This window comes from Amborella trichopoda, chromosome 10 (genome assembly GCF_054954075.1).
Source record: "Amborella trichopoda isolate Santa Cruz 75 chromosome 10, AtrichopodaSantaCruz75HAP2 v2.0, whole genome shotgun sequence".
Taxonomy (NCBI): domain Eukaryota; kingdom Viridiplantae; phylum Streptophyta; class Magnoliopsida; order Amborellales; family Amborellaceae; genus Amborella; species Amborella trichopoda.
The window spans coordinates 45,106,554-45,127,025 of NC_142345.1; the positions used below are offsets into that span (position 1 = coordinate 45,106,554).

The 20,472-nt window shown below is 34.9% G+C and overlaps 1 protein-coding gene and 1 long non-coding RNA gene across 3 annotated transcripts in view; both read right to left on the minus strand.

Moving 5' to 3' along the window:
* Positions 1-5,376: 5,376 nt before the first annotated feature.
* Positions 5,377-9,875, minus strand: LOC148780278 (uncharacterized). The gene is made up of 2 exons (XR_016042365.1): positions 8,023-9,875; positions 5,377-5,662 (listed from the first exon to the last, which is right to left on the minus strand). It is a non-coding gene; the product is annotated as an uncharacterized LOC148780278 (long non-coding RNA).
* Positions 9,876-18,632: 8,757 nt separating this feature from the next.
* The window catches only part of LOC18447425 (protein transport protein SEC24 B), a 29,948-nt gene continuing 28,108 nt past the window's right edge, over positions 18,633-20,472 (minus strand). For both annotated transcript variants that reach the window (XM_011629917.3, XM_088849336.1), the window contains one exon: positions 18,633-19,100. In XM_011629917.3, the coding sequence (XP_011628219.1) occupies positions 18,994-19,100 (107 nt within the window). In that variant the 3' untranslated portion in view covers positions 18,633-18,993. The remainder of the gene's footprint in view (positions 19,101-20,472) is intronic.

Consider the following 20,472-nt stretch of genomic DNA (forward strand, 5'->3'; position numbering starts at 1 on the left):
AGTTTTCATAGATCTGCATGATCTATACTATTTGAAGCTATAAATTTGATAACTAAAGATGAAAATATAATTTAAGGCTCTCACAAAACTTTATAGTATTGAAACCATATTTTTCGACACTATTTAAAGGTGGGCTCTAATTTGATTGTTTATAGCTTCGGCTCTATTCAAACCGCGAACATATATAAATGGGAAAGTATATAATGGGACCATTTACCTTTTGTACAAGGTGGTCACAATTGATCTTGACCGTTGGATATGAAATTGGGTGGCTGCATTTATTTTATTGATCAAGTAAAGAAATTTTCTAGAACTTCTATCGGATTTCACATCAAATGGTTGTAAGTAATTGTGACTTTCTTGTATATAAGGTAAATGATCTCATTGTATACAATTCTTATATAAATTATTCAGAATTAGTAAAAAATTTAGCTCCCACATAAGCACCAATAAACAAATTAAAGAGAAACAGTCCTCCCACATGAACACCAAAAAATAAGTTAGACAGAGCAATGAATGCTTGAGCCTGTTCAAACAAGAAACATAGTAACTACCAAAGAACCAAATATTTAGAGTTCGATAAGAAGTTCACAAGAAATGTTTGATCATCCCGTAAAATGAGTAGGGGATGCATTAGTGAGAAGAATAAAATCAATATGGAATAGAGTATCTTGGAAATAAAAATTTCGGAGTATTTTGACACCATTGGTGACAGTGCTCCTGCTGCCAAAACCTTGAATGCAACATCCGCAACATCAGATCTTCAATTGCAAAGCTATGCATATCTGAGTTGAAGGCCACATCTCAAAATTTAACTTCCCATGATTTATACTGCAAAACCAATTGTATCTACTTAGATCTAATTACTCCATAAAGTACAACCTGATACTAAATAGCATATCCTCAAATTACTGTCGCACAACTGTTGAGCATTTAGATATAACCAACCAGCCACTATTCTCATTCATCGCGAAGACTTTGTTTTCTTTATTTTTTTCATCACAGAAATGTTCAATTAACTAGAAGGGAAAAAAATCCACAGCATGCAAAGGACAAGCATAACAGGAAAAAATATGCCAACAAGATCAGAGAATTTTTTCAAGGTGGCCCATGTTCTTATGCCCAAAGAATTTAGCAGATTGATTTCCTTAAACAATTAATATCGAGGAAGGTGCGGAACATAGGCAATTTATTAGAAAACAACTGAAACACATTATGTTAATCCCTCTTTTGGGAAGGAAAAGCAAAAAACGAATACACTTAAAATGGATACAGTCATAAAGATTAACTTCTTTGTAACCCAACAACAGGCAATAGGCAGATGGGTTTGGTATGAAATGATTAGCTTCCATTTAGAAAGATTCAGGTTATGGCATGTAGAGGAGTACCATTGGGTTTGTGGGCTGTTGCTCTCGCATAAACTGCTTGACGAGTGACCCGAATATTGACGCATTTGAAATATTTTTCGCATGTTGTGCAAGCTTTGGGCTCTCTACTACTACTACTACTATATTGAAGAGCAGTGGTTAGTGACAATCCATGTGCTTCCCTTGAGGGAGTGTTTCGGATCGGCAGGGTAAACTGCCCATCTAGGAAACTGATTTGGATTGGCAATCCAATCAATTCTTCTGGGTAAAAATTTATCTATAAAAATTTTAAAAAATTTAAAATGAAAATTAAAATATTTAAAAAAGAAATGTGGGAATTGGAAACGACCTCATTCCAAGTTCCCACTAGGATTCGGACCGGTTGCCACCGATTCCCGATCTACATCAATCGATTCCACTATGAAATAAGTGCTTTTTTTGAACTCTTCCTAGAAGCTCATCATGTATTAAATATAATAAGGACACTTCCATGAGAGTTGGTGAAAGTTTACCAAACTAACAAGATATGAAGCAACCTAGGTCCTAAAAAAAGAGGATGCACCATTCTTTCTTTTCCTCCATTTCCAGGGTACTATTACAAAGAAATCAGACGATGATAGCCAATATTTCTAGCATAAATTCTAGCTAATGCTACTTTTTTGCCATATAGGAATATAGGCAATTACTAATGCATGAATAAATGATTATATATATATATATATATATATATATATATATATATATATATATATATATATATATATATATATATATATATATATATATATAAAATCATGAATCCTGTTTTAGGAAAAAAAGTGCTGATCCCCCTTGTATGGTACATTAAGATGCTGCTCCCTATAATATCTAATACTGATAGAAAGTTGAAAAATAGCCGTCGCCCCTTTGTAGCTAGTATTTTCAAAGCGCAAGCTTTTTATGTTTCCCCTATAGTATAAAACTTATATATTTTTCTTTATCCAACCGTCCATTCTGAATGGAGGGTTAAGATTGCCCCAATCATAATGTCACGTCCCTACACTGTTTTATTTTTAATTTTTTTATAAACCATTTTCATATCAAATTTTGGACATTCATTCCTCTATCAAACTCATATCAGTGAAAAATATAAAAAAAATATTTTCAATTAAAAAAATAACTAAAATACTCGTGAAAGTTTCATAAGGTATTTTGGTCATTATATTTTAACGAAAAATTATTTTTAATATTTTCTATAAGCATGCCCCAATGTGAAGATGGCGCGTACCAAATTTCATATTCATACAATTTATATAAAAAAAAACTAAAAATAAAATACTTTGAAATGTTGGATCTAAGATCAAACGGTGAACGGTTCTCTTGATCAAAATTGGACGATTGGATGGTAGGAGAAAGATAAAACTTCTATGCTGCAAAGAAAGTAAAGAAGCCTTTCCCATTTTAAAAATCACTCCTGTGGTCAAATCGGGTACCTACCAGTTACGAGTCGTACTGATGAGTCGGTGCGGTGCCTGGCCAACTCGGCCAACTGAAGAAACATAAAACCGGCAAAGAAAATGTATACAAAACATGCAGACTCATGTTTACATAAGGGTACTTCCTTATACTGTAAAAGTAAGATGACGCCTCTAAATTTTGTCTGGAGATATAGTTCTAGTGTTAAAAACTTTATGATGCCTTGAAATTTGTATTTGACCTGAGTTATATTTAAAAAAAATTATATATATCATGCAGATCCATAAATATTTAAAAATATTGAAAATAAAGCGTCCAGAAAACTTATAAAAAAACGCACTATTTTTTGGGCTTGAATTTTTTTTTATCTTTACATCTGTCCATTTCAAGGTCAAGATAATTGATCAGAAGGTTTTCCAACTTCTGTAACACTCTTTTTTATGGGATGTTTGAGGAGCACCTCTCTTCTACATTATAATATGGGATTTTTGAGATGCACCTATGCTTTATATTTTAAAGTTGCAACTTTATATAAACTTTTTCCAAATAAAGTACGAATATGTTTAAATAATGTTTAGAAGCTTTATATCATCCTGAAAACAACGATTTTATAATAACAAATATTTCCAGGATGATTTTTAGGATAAAATCCAAGAAGCATGTCCAACGATTTGCGGGCCTGGTAATAAAATTTTATACTCCAAGAAGCGTGTCCATAATCAACAAGTTTGAATTTATAGTTACTTTTTGCTTTATTGTAGACCTCTTAAAAAAAAAAAAAAAATGAAGTTGCTTTTTGCTTTTTTTTATTATTAGAGAAGAAATCCATGTATTCACGATAGATCGGGATAGGCTTGAGCCTCATTAGGCATTCAGGCCAGGCCTTAGTGTAGAAAATAACTTGACCCAAGCTAGGTTTGGAGCTACAAAACACAATTGGAGTAGCCACGGGCTGGTCAGGCCCAGATTGTTGATGCTAAATCTCAATTTTAGCCACTTAGCGGAGCATTTAAATTAAACTCTTTGCTGCCAAATTTAACAGAAGCAACAATAAATAAAAGGGCAAAAATGAAAAAAAAAAAGTTGTGTCAAAGAAATATGCAAAAAATATTATTCTAACAAAAAAAAAACTCTTCGATATTATTTTAAGGGTTTACAATTTTTAAAATTTAAGCAACAACCCATTTTTAAGAATTCATAAATTTTCTAAATTTGCACTATTTTTGAAGCTTCAAATTTCATAATTTGAAATAGATATATATTTTTAGAACATCATTGTAATATTTCCAACACGGTTTTGAGATACACCTTACATTTTTTTCATAAAGCCTAAGTCTCATGCCAACCACACCTCAAGTAAACTCCACAAATTTACGACAAACTGTCACCTCCACCACTGGATCTTCTAAAAAAACCTCTCCCATGTGCATACACCCAACTTGAAATATGTCCCCAAGAAAAAAAAACAGAAAGAGAAAAGATTGAACTATCGAGTCCCTAATAAAACTCATCCTAGAATAGAAGTAAACAACAGAATATACAAACCAGTGTTAGAAAATCTAAAATCGAGATTGCTCCGGTGAACCCATCTGGGAAATCGGTCTAAGATCTATGAATCACTGAATCGACAGAATTGTCCAATAAAAAGGAAAACACTGAAAATAAAAATAAAAAATTTAGAAATACTTGTAAAAATATGAAAATGAGGCTGGATTGTCTTGTTCCCTAACAAAATTGGGCCAGTTCAGGCAAAAAACCGGTCGGTTCTGGGGGTTATTCATTGGTTCTCGATTTTGAGGGGATTTTGAGGGGAACTGGCAGGGTCTCCAACAATTCTTGTTTTGGATCGGCCCATTTTTTAACATTGGTGCAAGCAAACCAAGCAATGAATGACTCTGACATTGGGAGCCTATGGATAATAAAGAATTAAAGGAAAAAGAGGAAAATAAAGAGAAGAGAGACGGAGTTGAAATGCCTCATAGTCACTGAGGAAAACTGATAGCCTAAGATGTAATTAGGCAAAAATTAAAATTAAGCTGCCATCATAAGCATCCACAATGCATACGATATGAATCTTAAACACACTTAAAGTGAAGAGGCTTACAAGCGCAAGCCAAAGATTTGCACATTATAGATGATTAGATTCAGTTTAGAAGATATAAATGTAATCTAAGCACAGTCGGCCCGACCTTAAAAAACTGAGACTTGGGTCACAAAATAAGTTCTGTGGGCCCACCATGGCCACAGTGCTTGGCCTTGGCCTAGGCTGGGATATAGCCAGCCGAACTGGACTTGACATGACAACCTGAAACAGGGCATGGGCATGGCCAGGGCTAGGGCTAGGGCTAGGCCCCTTTAACACGTTGGCACTATAGGGACCCAATGCCCCAAGCCAGACTGGCAGCCAGCCCGTTGCTCGCCCTGGCCCTCATTGTTGAGCCCTTTTTATGTTGATTCAAAAGGACATATAGTCATATGAGCCAAAGGAGCACTCCTACAAAATAGCCAAATGAGCCAAAGGAGCACAACTTACAAAGTATTCACAGAGGAAAGGTTTTTAATCAAAGACGGTGGTGCTGTTTCTGCACGCTAAAATATTCAATCAAACATGAGTTTCTTGCCAAAGACTTAAAGAAAGGGTACAAAGAGAGCTGAGATTCAGTGTTTAACGTTCAAAAGAGAAAAATGCAAGAGCCTCATGTTACAACACCTTATGCAATGTTTCATGCTCAGACTAAAAGATCTTCAGGACAGTACCAAAGGTACTTTTGTTCGATGCACAAAATGCAGTACCGTACATGAGAAGAAACAATCATCTAGCCAGTCTCCAATGGAATGACCTGATAAAAAGGCAGCAAAGAATTGAAATTAACAGCAGCAACTCATGAAGAAAACATAATGCGAGTTTACCAGCATGATATAAATGTCCAGTAAAGCGTTTTGGAAACCCATGTAAATCCACTTACACAAAAAATACCAACTTATTGATGATAATAGAAAAGTTATCATTGTCACCATTGGAGGTGGACTGATGAACAACGTATTTTTATTGTCACAGTTGAGACTTAAAAAATGCATTGTTTGGACAACACATATCTCATTTGATGGGAGATAGAAATACTTATTGCTTTGCTGAGTAGATATAGGTGACTAACCAACAAGGAGAAAAGAAAATTTTCACCTTGTGGTGAATCTCAGTGTGAAAAAGTCAGTTATCCTACTTGTCATATGTGATGGATTCACTTGATTATCAGGACATTTGGTATCATGAATGTGCGCAAATTGCATCCTCCAGGATTAACATGTAAAGGTGTTTTCTATGTCACTTCCTTTGTTTTAGGTACGTAACATGATCCATTTCTCTAAGAAAGGGAAACACATCAAGTGGCACAGCCTGCATTTTTTGTTAAGAATGCCCATAGCACTAAATAGAAAGTTGGAATCGATGATGAAGCACTTCCTTTGGAGTGAGTCATCTAATGGCAGAAAGTTTCATCTTGTCAAATGGGAGAAGAGACTCTTTCCAAACAGGCAAGGAGCCTATGAGTCCGAAGGCTAATATTAGTAATGACGCAGAGTTAAGGAAGTGGTGGTGGAGAATGGTTCAATACACTAAGCAGCCTTGGAACAACTTTGTAGATTCGAAGTATGGAGTGGATGAGGAACAGAGAGTGGTGAAGAAAATGAACAAGCATGCGCCTGCCTCTCACATTTGGAGGGCCATTTTAACCAATCTAGAGATTTATTTGATTGCTATAGCAAAGTCTTGATGGGGGGATAGTGCAAGCACAAGTTTTTTGAATTCCAAGTGGCTTGGGAATGGACCAAAACATCCTCAGTACCCAGTTATCTATCTACCAGGGAGAAACACTTGAAAATGAGGGACTCCATTTTAGGAGGCCTTTCCAATTGGGTGTGGAAAGTAACTCCATGATTTAGAAGGGTGAATGACGAGGTGGCCAACCAGTATATCCATCTATTGGAGGCCTTGAACGCAGTTTTTTATTTTCCAAGTGAAGCAGATGAGATCATTTGAGAACTCACCCTCCTGGGAAGCTTCACTGTCAAATCCATGTTAAACTCTGTCAAGATAGATTATTCTCAGTCTGCCCCGGTATACAGAGGATCTGGAAACTGAAGATCCCTCGGAATGCCACATTCCCATGGTTGGTGTTGAAAAACAGCACTTTTTGGTGCTCAAGTCCTATCTCAAATAATACATTAACTTGCATCCCTTAAATGAAATAAAACATAATTCAAACGTAGAATCTTCAAGGCATTAATAGACAATAAAATAGGGCCAAATGGGAAGCACAAAGGCTGCAAAGGAGCATGTGTGTAGAAAGTCAGTAATCCCATGTTTGGTATTATTGTGCTCAAATTGCACGTTCCAAGATCAGCATGTGGAAGTGTACTTTTGTACTTCATTTCCTTTGTTTTTAGTACGTAACATGCTTAATTTCTAAGAGAGGAAAATGCATCAAGTCGCACAACATACAGATAAACAAGTTCTATTGAATAAAAACATGTTTTCTTGTCCAAGTTCACCCTTATAAAAAGCACATATGATTATCCATGTAAAAAATTTATCAGAAAAATTAGTTAAAATCTCCACAAAACTAATAGAATCCATACCAAACTTTACATGATAGATTGAATAGGGGTGATAAGTTACAATGATTTGGACAAACATATAAACAAACAAGGTCAAAGCAAGCACGAGGAGAAGATTAGACATCTTGTCATCATAATTATCCGTAAAAAGAATAATCAGGAGAAAAACAATTTTGTGCATAGTAATCATATTAAATTGATATAGAATAAACGGATCAACTATCATGCTTATAAGTCCATAACAAAAAAAAAAAGCCATTTTAATTATATGGGACTGTTTTATATGAAAGTCAAACATATCCAGGCTCAATTAGAAATTGCATGCTGTTACAACCATGAGATATGGGCATTCTATTATTCACGACACATTAATCCCATTGCAAAAAAAAAGAGAGCAAAGAAATAGAATAGAAAGGAACTCACAAGAACCAATCAGAACATTTATTTGAAAAAATAAACTATATAAAAAAAAAATTCAGGATATTAATCCAAGAAAAAGAAGTAGATGGATGGATTGTCTACAAAATAATGAATAGGCGCTGTTTAGAAGGAAGGAGAAAGTAGTTTATTGAATGCAGACGAGTACCATTGATTATGAGGAGCGACCAGAGGATTCTTTTGCTTTCTACAAATTTTCATAAACCTTTCCCCGTCTCTAAAAATCTTCAAAAACAATTTTCCCCAAATATCAACAGTGGGGATGTGCTGCACATTGAAACGGTCTTCACCTGAATCTCTCTTTAATCGGCTCACAAATCCATCTCCCATATTGGCAAGATACAACTCTTGGAGTCATGGAAGGCACCCAACCGGAATCCCTTTTAGATCCAAAACCCTCAAATATTTGGAGCTAGAAAACAATTGAGGCAAATATGAGGGTGATAATTTTTCTGAACCGAATACTGAAAATGTTCCAAGACGGGACACTTCCTTCATGGTAGGTATATTTGAAGCATCGTTTTGGATTGCAATGCGGATCGGCAAATTGTTTATGTTTTTACATCACAAAATCTCTTTCTCTAGCAACGAAAGACCAAGCTTTCGTACAACAACTTGCACACGGATTGTTTTGACATGCCCAGTTTTGCCACATGAATCAAGCTGCTTCGATCCAATAACTCTTTGAAGTGATGGGCAGCTACTTCCGTCTCTGTTATTCCTCTCCTTCCTTTTATAAGTCCCTCTGCGACCCATAGCCTAACCAATTGGGAAATGGGAGTCTGGGAACAAACAACAGAAACAAAACTTTTGAAAACAGTGATAAATCCCTGCAACTTTAATGTCAGAATACCTACCCCCTCACACCTTTATGCTTATCCAATTCATATTGCAAGACTGCGGTAAGCCTTGTCCCAATTGTGAACTGTTTTAGGTGTTCTCCACATCACACTTCCCATGGCGAGGGGAAGTCCATCACATTCCTTAACAATGTCGCTTCGCGACATTCTCCAACTCCGAAGGACATAAGTTATAATTTTCCTCCCTCCAAAATGCATGCCTTGCTGCAGAAGAGGGTCCAGGCTTCCTAGCAAGTAGACTTTGCTCAATACATGCATTGGCTGCCATACGAGCTGTGATGATGAATCTACTTCCGTTATGTAAATCAGGAAATACAGTGTGCACGTTTTCCCACACATCATCCAACACCACAAGATACCTATTGTCCTGTAATTGTGCACAGAGCTCTTTTCCCAAATTGGATATGTCTTATTCATCTCCATGTTTTCCATCGAATTCTTTTAGAATGGCATTAAAAACATGTATTTTGTTGAATGATTGTGAGACGAACAAAATGTTTCTTAACCGAGTTTTTAATACTACTCTTTTATCTTACTCGCAACCTCATGCTTCACGCATTCTTCCTTTATAGAAGAACAAGGTGAGATCAGACAGCCGCGAAACCCTCTCCCTCGATGAATTTGTGGAGAACATCCTCGGCATCGTATGCAATATCTCCCACTTGTTGAACCCCACACCAACTTATCTGTCTCTCTTTTCTCATCACCACTCTCCACGAACGCTTCCATGCCTTTGACCTCTTCCTTGATCCACCGAATATCATCTTCCACTCCTGAAAGGAGTTGCACTTCATCTAAGAGCAATTTCTCTAGTTTTTCAAGGAAAAATGATACAACACTATCAGCCATCTCTCTCTCTCTCTCTCTCTAAAAGAGCAGAGCTTTCCTTTCCTTTCCTTTCCTGTCTATATGGTATGCAAAAGAGAACTCAAATGGTGGGTGCCCCTTCGCCTATTTTCTCTTTCCTAAAAACCTGCTTCTTATAAACACCAAGTAGTGTTTTACAGGTGATACTCCGGAGAATTTTGGAGGGCGTCGTAATTGCTTTGATTCCATGAATTTGCTTTGCCTGGGCTACTCATTACGCTTTATGCTTTGTCTCAGGTATTTATTGCAATGAGCTTTAAATGGAATTATGCTTGGCGTGAGATAGTGTACTGTACTGTACTTTAAATTCAGACACCTACTGTACTTATCCTTTGTCGAATTAATTTAACAATTTAGGCACCAACTCTAGGTTATTCTTCGTCGAATTAATTTTGTTAAAGTCAGGGTTTTAAAAATCGGCACGATACAACGGACTTGTCAAAGTAAAACTCGGAATCACTCGGTTCTAGAAGAGAATCAACGATTTTGAATAATAAATTATTATTTTGTGTAAAATCGGGAATCGTCCAGCGATTTTGAATATTATATCGTTTATATGACGTTCGAATATTAATATTAAATTGTTTATATGATGTCATGAATCGCGATTCTAAGCGGCTTATGACGTCATAGGTCGGCGGCGATTTTGAATATGAGAATCGCGATTCTAAGCGGCTTATGACGTCATAGGTCGGCGGCCATTTTGAATATTAAAACGTTTATATGACGTCATGAATCACGATTCTAAGCGGCGATCTTGAATATTAAATCGTTTATATGACATCATAGGTTGACGTTTGAATATTAAATCATTTATGGCTTATGACATCATAGGTCGACAAGTCGAACATAGCACTACACGTGTACCCCTTCTCCCTTCTCTCTTCTCTCTTCTCTCGAGCACACTGATGATAACGCTATTGAAGAGGTACTTATAGTTCTTAATGTTTGTTTGATTTTTCGATGTGGGATTTGACTTATAGTTCTTAAAGTTTGTTTGATTCTTCAATGTGGGATTTGAGCCAACTGATATAACGTTGAAATGTTATTCAATATAAACTAGGGTTTTATAACGTTGAAATGTTATTCAATATAAACTAGGGTTTTAAAAATCGACGACTCATTCGAGTCGACACGGGAATCGGTCACCCCGTGTCAATTCTTGTGTAAAACTGAGAATCGCTCGATTCTGATTCTAGAAGAGAATCGGCAATTTTGAATAGTAAATCGTTCATATGACGTCATGGCCTTAGTCGGCACCTCGTGTCGATTCTTGTGTAAAACCGCTGAATGGTAAATCGTTCATATGACGTCATGGCCTTAGGCGGCACGGGAATCGGTCATCCCGTGTTCTTGTGTAAAACCGGGAATCGTTGAATAGTAAGATTTTGAATAGTTTATATGATGTCATGGCTTGAGTCGGCACCCCGTATCGATTCTTGTGTAAAACCGGGAATCGCTGACTAGTAAATCGTTCATATGGCGTCATGAATCGTATGACTATGACGTCATAGGTCGACGAGTCGTTGAATAAGGACATTTTGGTAATTTAGTTTTAAAAAGTAGCACTACGCGTGTACTCCTTCTCTCGATCATGCTGATGGTAACGCTATTGAAGAGGTACTTATAGTTCTTAAAGTTTGTTTGATTCCTCGATGTGGGATTTGAGCCAAGTGATATATCGTTGAAACGTTATTCAATATAAACAATTATTATAGGAGTGATGGGCTGCCGTGGTTATTAACTACATTCTTCTTGGGGCGTCTCAAGTTCAAATCGAGCTTGGGGATGCTATTGTGCGATTTTATTTTGTCTTAAAAAAAAATAAAAAGAAGAAAATATTATAATAATAATAATAAACAAATAAAAAGAAGAAAGTAATATCATCAAAAAAATAAAAGGAAAAATATGATTTACTTTTGTCTTTTAAAAAAAAAAAAAGGAAGAAGAAAATAATGTCATGAAAAAAAAACAAAAAATGTAATACAACAACCATTTCTTGCCAAAAAACAAAAAAGACAATGCATCTTCTTTTTTTTCTTGTAAAAATAAATAAGTATTTCTTATCAAAAAAATAAAATAAAAATTATAAAAAATAAAAGGTACTTGGACAACATTATTTTCTTATCTTCTTGTAAAAAAATAAAAAGTAATACAACAAGCAAAAAAAAAGGTCATACAACATCTTCTTCTTTCTTTGGTCAAAAAATATAAAAGGTAATACAACAAGAATCATATTTTCTCGTCAAAAAAAAAAAAAAAAAGGTAATACAACAAGAATCATATTTTCTCGTCAAAACAAAAAAAGTAATACAACAAGTATTTCTTGTAATATATATATATATATATATATATATATATATATATATATATATATATATATATATATATATATATATATATATATATATACATATCTTAATATAACAAGTATTTTTTAATACAAACTAGGAATAATTGATCTAATTATAATTTTTATTTTTATAATATGATAATTTCTAACATAAATTTAAGAATATTGATTTTAAGATAGGGTTCATAGAATGAGACCATTTGAAATATCTCTTTGTCTCTACTAACAACCTCATCCACTAAATTTATCCTAGAAATCTAAAAATTTAAATTTTTGAAAAATTAAAGTGTTATTTCGAAAATTGATTTGCATTCTAATAATTTATATATTGATAACCAAATATTTTATTTTTTATTAATTTATTTACATTATAAATCATATAATGTACTATTTTTCTTACCGTTGTCAATAATACAATTTAAATTAAATGATATTATAAGATATTTTGAATTTGTTATTATCTATATAATAAAATAATTATAAAATATAAACCAAAAATTTCAATTTCAGTATATAATATTGTAGTTAGTGAGGTTGCAATAATTTTGGCTTATAGTTAGTTAGGTTGTAATAATTTGGGTTTTTTTTAGCGGATTAGGGTTTTTCGCCAATTCGAGATTTTAGTGGCAATTTTTTCATCAATTTAATCCATTATTTATTGTAGTCTATATATGATTATATACTTTATCCATGATAATTCTATGTTTTTTTTTATGTGATGCAAATTTAATGGTTAACGTAAGTTCATACAGGGAAAGAACATCTCAATATTCGTAAATTGATAATAAAAAAAAAAAAAAAAAAGTTAATAATGTAAAAACCGTATTTTTTATTGAATTCATAAAAAACCAACATTTATAATGAATTTTAATAATTATTTTAGATTTTTTTTTAAGGTATAATCGGACTAATTTGACCGATTCCCGATCTAAATCGCCGATTCACCGATTCAGATGGGTTTTTGGAGTGGCCAATCCAGGGTACTAATCCATATTTCAAACCACTTGTTAAAACAAATGTTTATTGAAGTAAGAGAAATATTGACAAGATCAATTTTTCATTTTTGTACAAGAAGGTCGCATTTGACCCCAACCATTAGTTATGAGTGTACAGCTAACCGTGCTCAAAGTCCAATAGTTTTTTTTTTTTTTTTTTCGAGCTTTGTAACACTCCGAGCTACCCTACTTTCACATTTAACGGTTAAGAGTCAAGAGTAATTGTGATACTCTTGCACCATATGTAAATAGTCTTTTTAGTATGCAAGCCCATCTTAGCTGATGATGCAATTTTGGCAATCAAATGCAATCTATTTTAAAATTCGTCTTTGAGATTGATTTTGGATATAAAACTTCACTAGAGCACAATCTTAAACACCACAATTATTTATGAATAGAGAAAGAGAAAAAAATGGATTTTGAACTTCAAAAATATAACATTTTATTTTATATTTTTATTATTTATTTTAAGGGATTATATACAATGAGATTATTTACGTTTTATATAAGGAGGTCATAATTATTTATAACCATCTGATGAGAAATCTAATAGCTTGGATATGTTACAAAGTTCGAAAAAATTTCTTTTAAACTTTGAGCTTGATCAATGCAATAAATGTAACCAACCAATTTCATATGCAGTGGTTAAGATTAATTGTGACAACATATACCAAAGATAAATGATCTCATTGTATACTTTTCTTTATTTTAATTCTATGCATATCTTCCGATTTACATTGATTTTTTAAAAGTAAAATCATGGATCTATGGCAAAAATGTATCTAAAATAACTTAGAGTGCACGTTACGTCCTAAATCTATAAAATAACAACACTTGAATATGTGTTTTAATGAATGCACTGTGAACTTTCCATTGCAATTCCTTTCCTCGTAAAAAATCTTAGAATCCGATGCCCCCACCTCATATAATGCAAAGGCTGGATGCCAATGTTCACCCACTTTTGTTAAAGTGATTCTTTGTTAAAAAAATGCATTCTAATGAGCCTCTTTGTTAAAGCACTTTTTACACGAATAAAGACCTCTCTCTCTCTCTCTCTCTCTCTCAATCAAAATATTGGACCAAATTTTACAAATGTGATGCTTTTCACTCGAGATATTTAGTTTTACGGTTGTAATGCATTGAATTTTGCACCCCTTAATCAAACTATTGAGTAGAATACCCAATTTTACATATTTGGAACATTAAACTTCAGATTTTTTAGGTATGAATTAGGGGGTTATTTGAGAAAAACTAAAAGAAAAATAGGGTATAAAAGTGAAACCAAACGATGGGTTTTCTTAAATAATCGTAATTTAGAGGAACATTAGAGTAAAGTTCTCAAAACTAACATCTTGAGATTTACGTCTAATTTGGATTTAATTGTTTAAACATTCAATCTTTTTTTAAAAAATAGTGATGTAATATTTCTAAAGTGGAATTCTATTCAATTTTAATTTTTAAATATTGAATATTAAGTAGTTGCTTTTATGGTGTAAAAGTACTTATCAATTTGGAGTGGGGAACTTTAATTTCTAGTAATTCTAGCTTATCATGATTTGATCATGGAATCCGAAACTCTACTCCCGTGTCATCTAACTTTTTGCTTAATTAGTTGGAATTATTAGGATAAAATGAAACAAAAACGAAAAAAAAAAAGACAAACTTATGGTGGGGTGAAAATTTTTGACGGTGTACTTTACATGAATCAGTTCATCCATACCATCCAAGATCACCAAATCTAAAAATGATAGTATGGCATATGGACGCTTGAATGATGCACAAGTACCCTTCGATGATTCAAATTGCACTTGGACGAGCCCTAAAATATATTTATTTTTTATTAGTTATATTTGTCTAAAATTTAACGTATAGGTTTATTTTTATTTGTTGCACCATGTAAAATATTAATAAAAAATATTTTAAATAAAAAATTGACCAAAATACCCATAAAATCAAGGTGTATTTTGGTCAAAAAAAAAATTTCAATACATTTTTCATTATTTTAAATTGGAGAACCATATTAAAAAAAAAGAAATACGCCCTAAATACATATAATTTTAAATAACAAAAAATATTATTTTTTGGCCATTGACTATGGCTTTTGAAAGAGTGTTTGTGCGCCCTTCCATCATCCAGATCTTGTGGATTGTTTAACGGATTTGCTTAACCTTAAAGTTTCAAGTCATATTATAAGGCAATTTTCCAGAAAGCACAGTTTGAATTGAGGGCACACTTGCTTCTGTTAAAACGATGAACTTTAAACTCCTAATGCTTGCTGTTTCAATGAAGAAATTTGCCTGTAACGTCCAATTTCCCGCTCCAATGTAGTTCCAGTTTTCGAGGCGTAATCCCACTAAATTTGCCAGTAACGTCCAATTTCTCTCTCAAATTGATCATCTCAATCTCAAGATACATGGACATGAAAAAAAATGGATTTCAAGTTTTGAAAATACATCGTGTAATGCATTTTTGGACCGTCAATTTTCAAGAGTTCTTAGATCTGCTCGATCTACGCTATTCTTTAAACTTTAAATTGTAAAATTAGAGATGAAAATAAAATTTCAAACCATCACAAAGATTTCTTGTACTTGAACAATACCTTTAGATACTATTTGAAAGTGTTAATTTGATTGTTTAGAGCCTCTGCCTTAGACAAACCACACCCTTTTTAGAAAAGCTACTCAAGAGGGAATCCATTCAGAATCGAGTATTTTCAAAATAAAGTAGTAAAAAGATTTAGAGTTCCTAAAGCACTTGGATCTGACCATTCAAAAAACTTTCATGCCTTTTGTTAAATTTTAGGACAGACCTTAATGCACATAAAAATTTTGTTCAATTTATTTTTTTTTCTTTTTTTAGGATTGGTAGAAGGTTGAGGAGGTTACACCCCTAAAGTTTGAGGTCTTACAAAAATTTCTTGAAAGGGTTTTATCCAAGGGAGTAAATGGCAGTAGGGGTGGGAAATGGGTCGGATCAACCCATGGACCAACCAGCCCTTGATCCAGACTCAGGCAATGGACCCAACGGTTCAACTATGGGTCCACATGACCTCATCTTGACTTGGCTCGGGTCCAAGTGCAGGTCCAACTTGGAACCTATCGGTCAGATCAGGTCCTTCAAGGTCAACCCAACCTAATCCAACTAGGTAAAACATTAAGATAAAAATATTGTAGTGTCTTGCGTGCAATAATTTTTTATAACGATTTTTTATTCGTAGGCCTGAACCTAACCCGTAGGTCATGGGTCGGTTCACCTAAGTCTAGATCTAAGTAGACACCTAGAAAGATCCAATCTCAATCAAGGTCGACCCGAAACCTATCCGACCCATTCCCACCCATAAATGGTGGTCGCACTCCCTTGGGAACCTATAATCTTTTTAGCACGCTTTTTTAAAGAAAACATTGTTCCATCTCTAACCCTCTTTCTCAATCAGATGGTCTTTTCCGATAAATACTAAAAATGCTAAGCTTCCCACTTACTTTCATTTGCCTTGAAAATCTGTTGCTTTTCATCATCAATGAGCACATACTATCAAATTTTAGGAGCAATTAGGAGATTTGAAACTTTCTTCATTCATGAGCTTTTTTGGCAGAAAAGTTATCAAAATACACTTTAATATTTTACCCCAAGTGTATTTTGAGAAATTTGAAAATCCATTATGTGCCATTCCATAGGCAATTTGATATTAGATAAAAAAAAGTACCGGTAAGATGTTAAATAGTTCAAATCATAGCTATAACTTGATAAAGCTAATATCAAAAGTACGGATAAGATGTTAAATAGTTCAAATCATAGATATAACTTGATAAACTTCCCTGCTTCAGCCCTACCTCATATACAGCAATCCTAAATTTAAATTGTTTTAAAATAAAGAGAAATTTACCAAAAAGAAGCTTACTTACCATCTATTTAATATTTTTTGCTTTTTTAATTTTCTTTTTCCTTGTACTGTTAACCTTGCATTGCGAGAGATAATATACATGGAGCCAACAATGAGCATCTCAAGGACAGGTGTATAGAGCCGCAATATCCAAAAAAAACGTTGTACAACCAAAATGTTAAATAGCTCATCAAGGTGCATTTTGGTAGATTTCACAGAAATAAATAGAGTCCGGTCTTCAATGACTTCGGCAATTGATTCTGTTGGCTTGTGTATGAAAAAAGATCATATGCTCTTTCTTGCTTTCTTTTTTTTCGAATGTTAACAGTTACTTTTATTAATAAAAGGAGCAAAGTTCTCACGTACAATAAGTAAACGAGGAAGACGTAGAGAAATACACAGGTACAACCTACAGCAAAGATGATCGACCATAATTACCAAACACTCGCTAACCCTAACCTTGAAAGGATCCTACACCCCCAACTGAAATCAACCCCAACTAAACCTCCATGACCACTGAAATCAACTCCAACTAAACCTCCATGACCACTGAAATCAACCCCAACTAAAACTCCATAACCATTAACACAGGTGTCCTCCACAACAACCTCTACACCCCAAACAACTTTCCTAACTCACACTGCTAAAACATACCATACCTTAAGCAATCACCTCAGAGGCCAGGGTTAGAGAGCACACAAACTCCCTGAGTAGCAGCGCGCAAAATAAGAATCAGAAGCTCATAGTGGCACACCAGAAGGCGGCGGCATGCAACCAGCAACTATAAGATAGGGTTAAGGAGGAGTGGGAGCAGGAAGAGGAAATTGGAAGGGAAGTCATGTTAGATAGCTATCGAGGAAAGATGGGCAAAAGAAGTGGAGGAGGCGAGGAATCCAGATCTCAAAGACCCCAAAGAAACCGCCTTTTCCAAAGGAACATAAAAACCACGACAGGGCTATGCAAGGCACAGAAAAGTACCAACCTTGTCTAAGACGTCAACTTTTTTAGCCAAATACAGGGGGTGTAAAGGCCCTCCGGAAAAGCCCCGAATGCCAAATACCCCACGACAGGATACACTCTCCCAATAATGGGATACCCGTCTTAGGCGTCAACCTCCTAAGGGCTTAAGCGAGTTAAGGAAGGGGAAGGAGGCCGAAAGCTACAGATAAATCATGACGGGTCACGAATATAGCTGGCAGGGGTGGAGGGGAAGGATGAAAAGGAACGGAGGAGACAGGGGCGAGGGGGTGGGAAAAGGAATAGGAAGGGAAAGATGGAGAGAGAGAGAAGTGAACAAACCCAAGGGAAGGGAAAGGAAAGAACCAGAAAAGCACAAAGAAACAAAACCAAAGAAAAGGGAAAAGTTAGATCTAGGTTGAAAAACCTCATATCTATGAGAAGAAACACAGATCTGGGGTGAAAAAACCTCTTATCACAGCGGGAGAAAATATCATATGCTCTCTGAAATGAAAACCTATCTACGATGCCACATCCTCAACCTAATGACCAACCTCAAAAGAAAAATTTAAATTAATAAACAAAATAAAAAATCATAAGCATAATGTAGGTGCCTGACTGAAAAAAATGTTCAGTAATTCTAAGGAGATCATATAAATTTTGGACGGGCAAGTGCTCTGAGCTAAAGACAGAAAACATTAAAAACACAAGTTCTCTTACTTTTAGAGAGAATAGTTAGAAACCAATGGCAAATTCAGATTCATGAATCACGGACGATAGGTTATAACTCATACTCATCTAAGATGCCCATGTATGTTGTTCAAAAGGGAAGAATACACGCAATCAGATACAAAATTTGTTCTATATTTCTCATGACAATTCAAAGGGTATGAGAATGCAATAAAGCCGACACATGACAAGGAAAAAACAAAAAAAACGGCACAAAAAAGGGATGGAAAAACCGGGCTCTCTCTCTCTCTCTCTCTCCATATCTTACAACTGTTGGACGCACCCATCAGTCACAGAAAAATCTCCTATGTTCTATTAAATAGCAACCCAGCTTAGTGGGAATTTATGAAGTAAAAGGACCCAACAGGAAAAGAATGCTTGCCTTTGTTTTGCTCTTCATTTTTCTCTCTCCTTTTAGACCAGAGCACGGTCGAGTCTAACCCCACAATTTCTCCCCAACGGCTTCTTATGAAAAGGGTCACACCATTTTATTTTGAATTTGCTTGTGAATATGTACAAGGAACTCAGGATATGAGAAGCTTCCGCCATTCTTATCCTCCACCAAACGAGAAACAAAATACATCCCTGCAAGTTTGTTGTTCACAAATTCAAGAGGGTCAATTTATGGTGAACATCTTTATAAGCTAAAATATTCATAACTACACTAAAAGTTCATCTCCAAAACACACAGCTAGAGGGATTTTTTTGAGCAAATATACACACACACACATAGATACATACATACATATGGGGCGCTCCCCCTATGCTCTTGTATACATATATTGTACAACTACATATATGAGAGATCGCTCCTAGGTCACTCCCTATGCAGTGCTCCAAGGGTACAGAGCTTCAGCCAAGGGTCAATCCCAAGCTCCCATACCTGCACCGGCTCCCACTCCCAACAACTATGCTTTAGACAGCACAGTATTAGAAGAGCAAATCAATGGTGCAAACCAGAGAAGGCAAGGGCAAACCAGAGAAGGCAAGGGTAAATTGAATTTTAATGGCAGTTCGAGAGGAGGCCAACCGTCAGGATGTTGAGGCTTATTGAGGGATCATCTAGGCAAGGTGATATTCCAATATTCTGTACCTATTCACTCTTGTGAGGCTGTAGAGGCTGAACTATGGGCTGTCAAACTTGGTGTTGACAGCTTGCAGAGACAAACACAAAGGGTGACTCCATGAATGTTGTAAACTGGCGTCTTCATGCCCGTAAAACACTGTGGCAGTTACGGCAGATTATGTTTCATATTTGGCAAAAATTGATACCAAGGAGGTTCAAATCCAGTATGTTTATAGAGAGAAAAACTCAGAGGGTGGATGAACTGGCCAAGGAGTCTCAAACTCAACGCCTGAGATGAGAAGGGAAGGAACAAACGGAATGAGGCACAAAGGAGGTTCAAATACGCCAGTTGGCATACACTCAAGAAATCCGTTGGACAAGAGGATTCACATCTCTTACAACCTACACATCCTCTTTTCTTGGAGGAGAAGCTATTTGTTTAGCTTTACATCCGTCTCAAGGTATCATTTCCAATACATCTGAAAGACATGCTCATATGCATTGCGTACACCCTATATATAGGCGAATGATCTAATATCACGGTGTCATTATAATACAATGAAACCACACTTCTAGAAAACCATGTTTGTAGTATTTTTATGACCTCAAATGTTACACACACTCTTTTCATCCTAATACTCAATTTCAAAAAAAATAAAATTCAATTGGCACCCTAAGTATAATCAAATGAGTCCCCTCTAACAATGGATTTAAACCATCCATTTGGTGAATTCTAAGATCTAGGCCTTTATGAATTCAAAATAGTATATATATAAATATCTATATATATATATATATGGGTGCAGTTTGCATACGGATGCATCCGTAGCTGTAGAGGTAAGGTGCGTGTTCAAATTTTACCATGGTATATAATTTTGATGGAAAATGCTC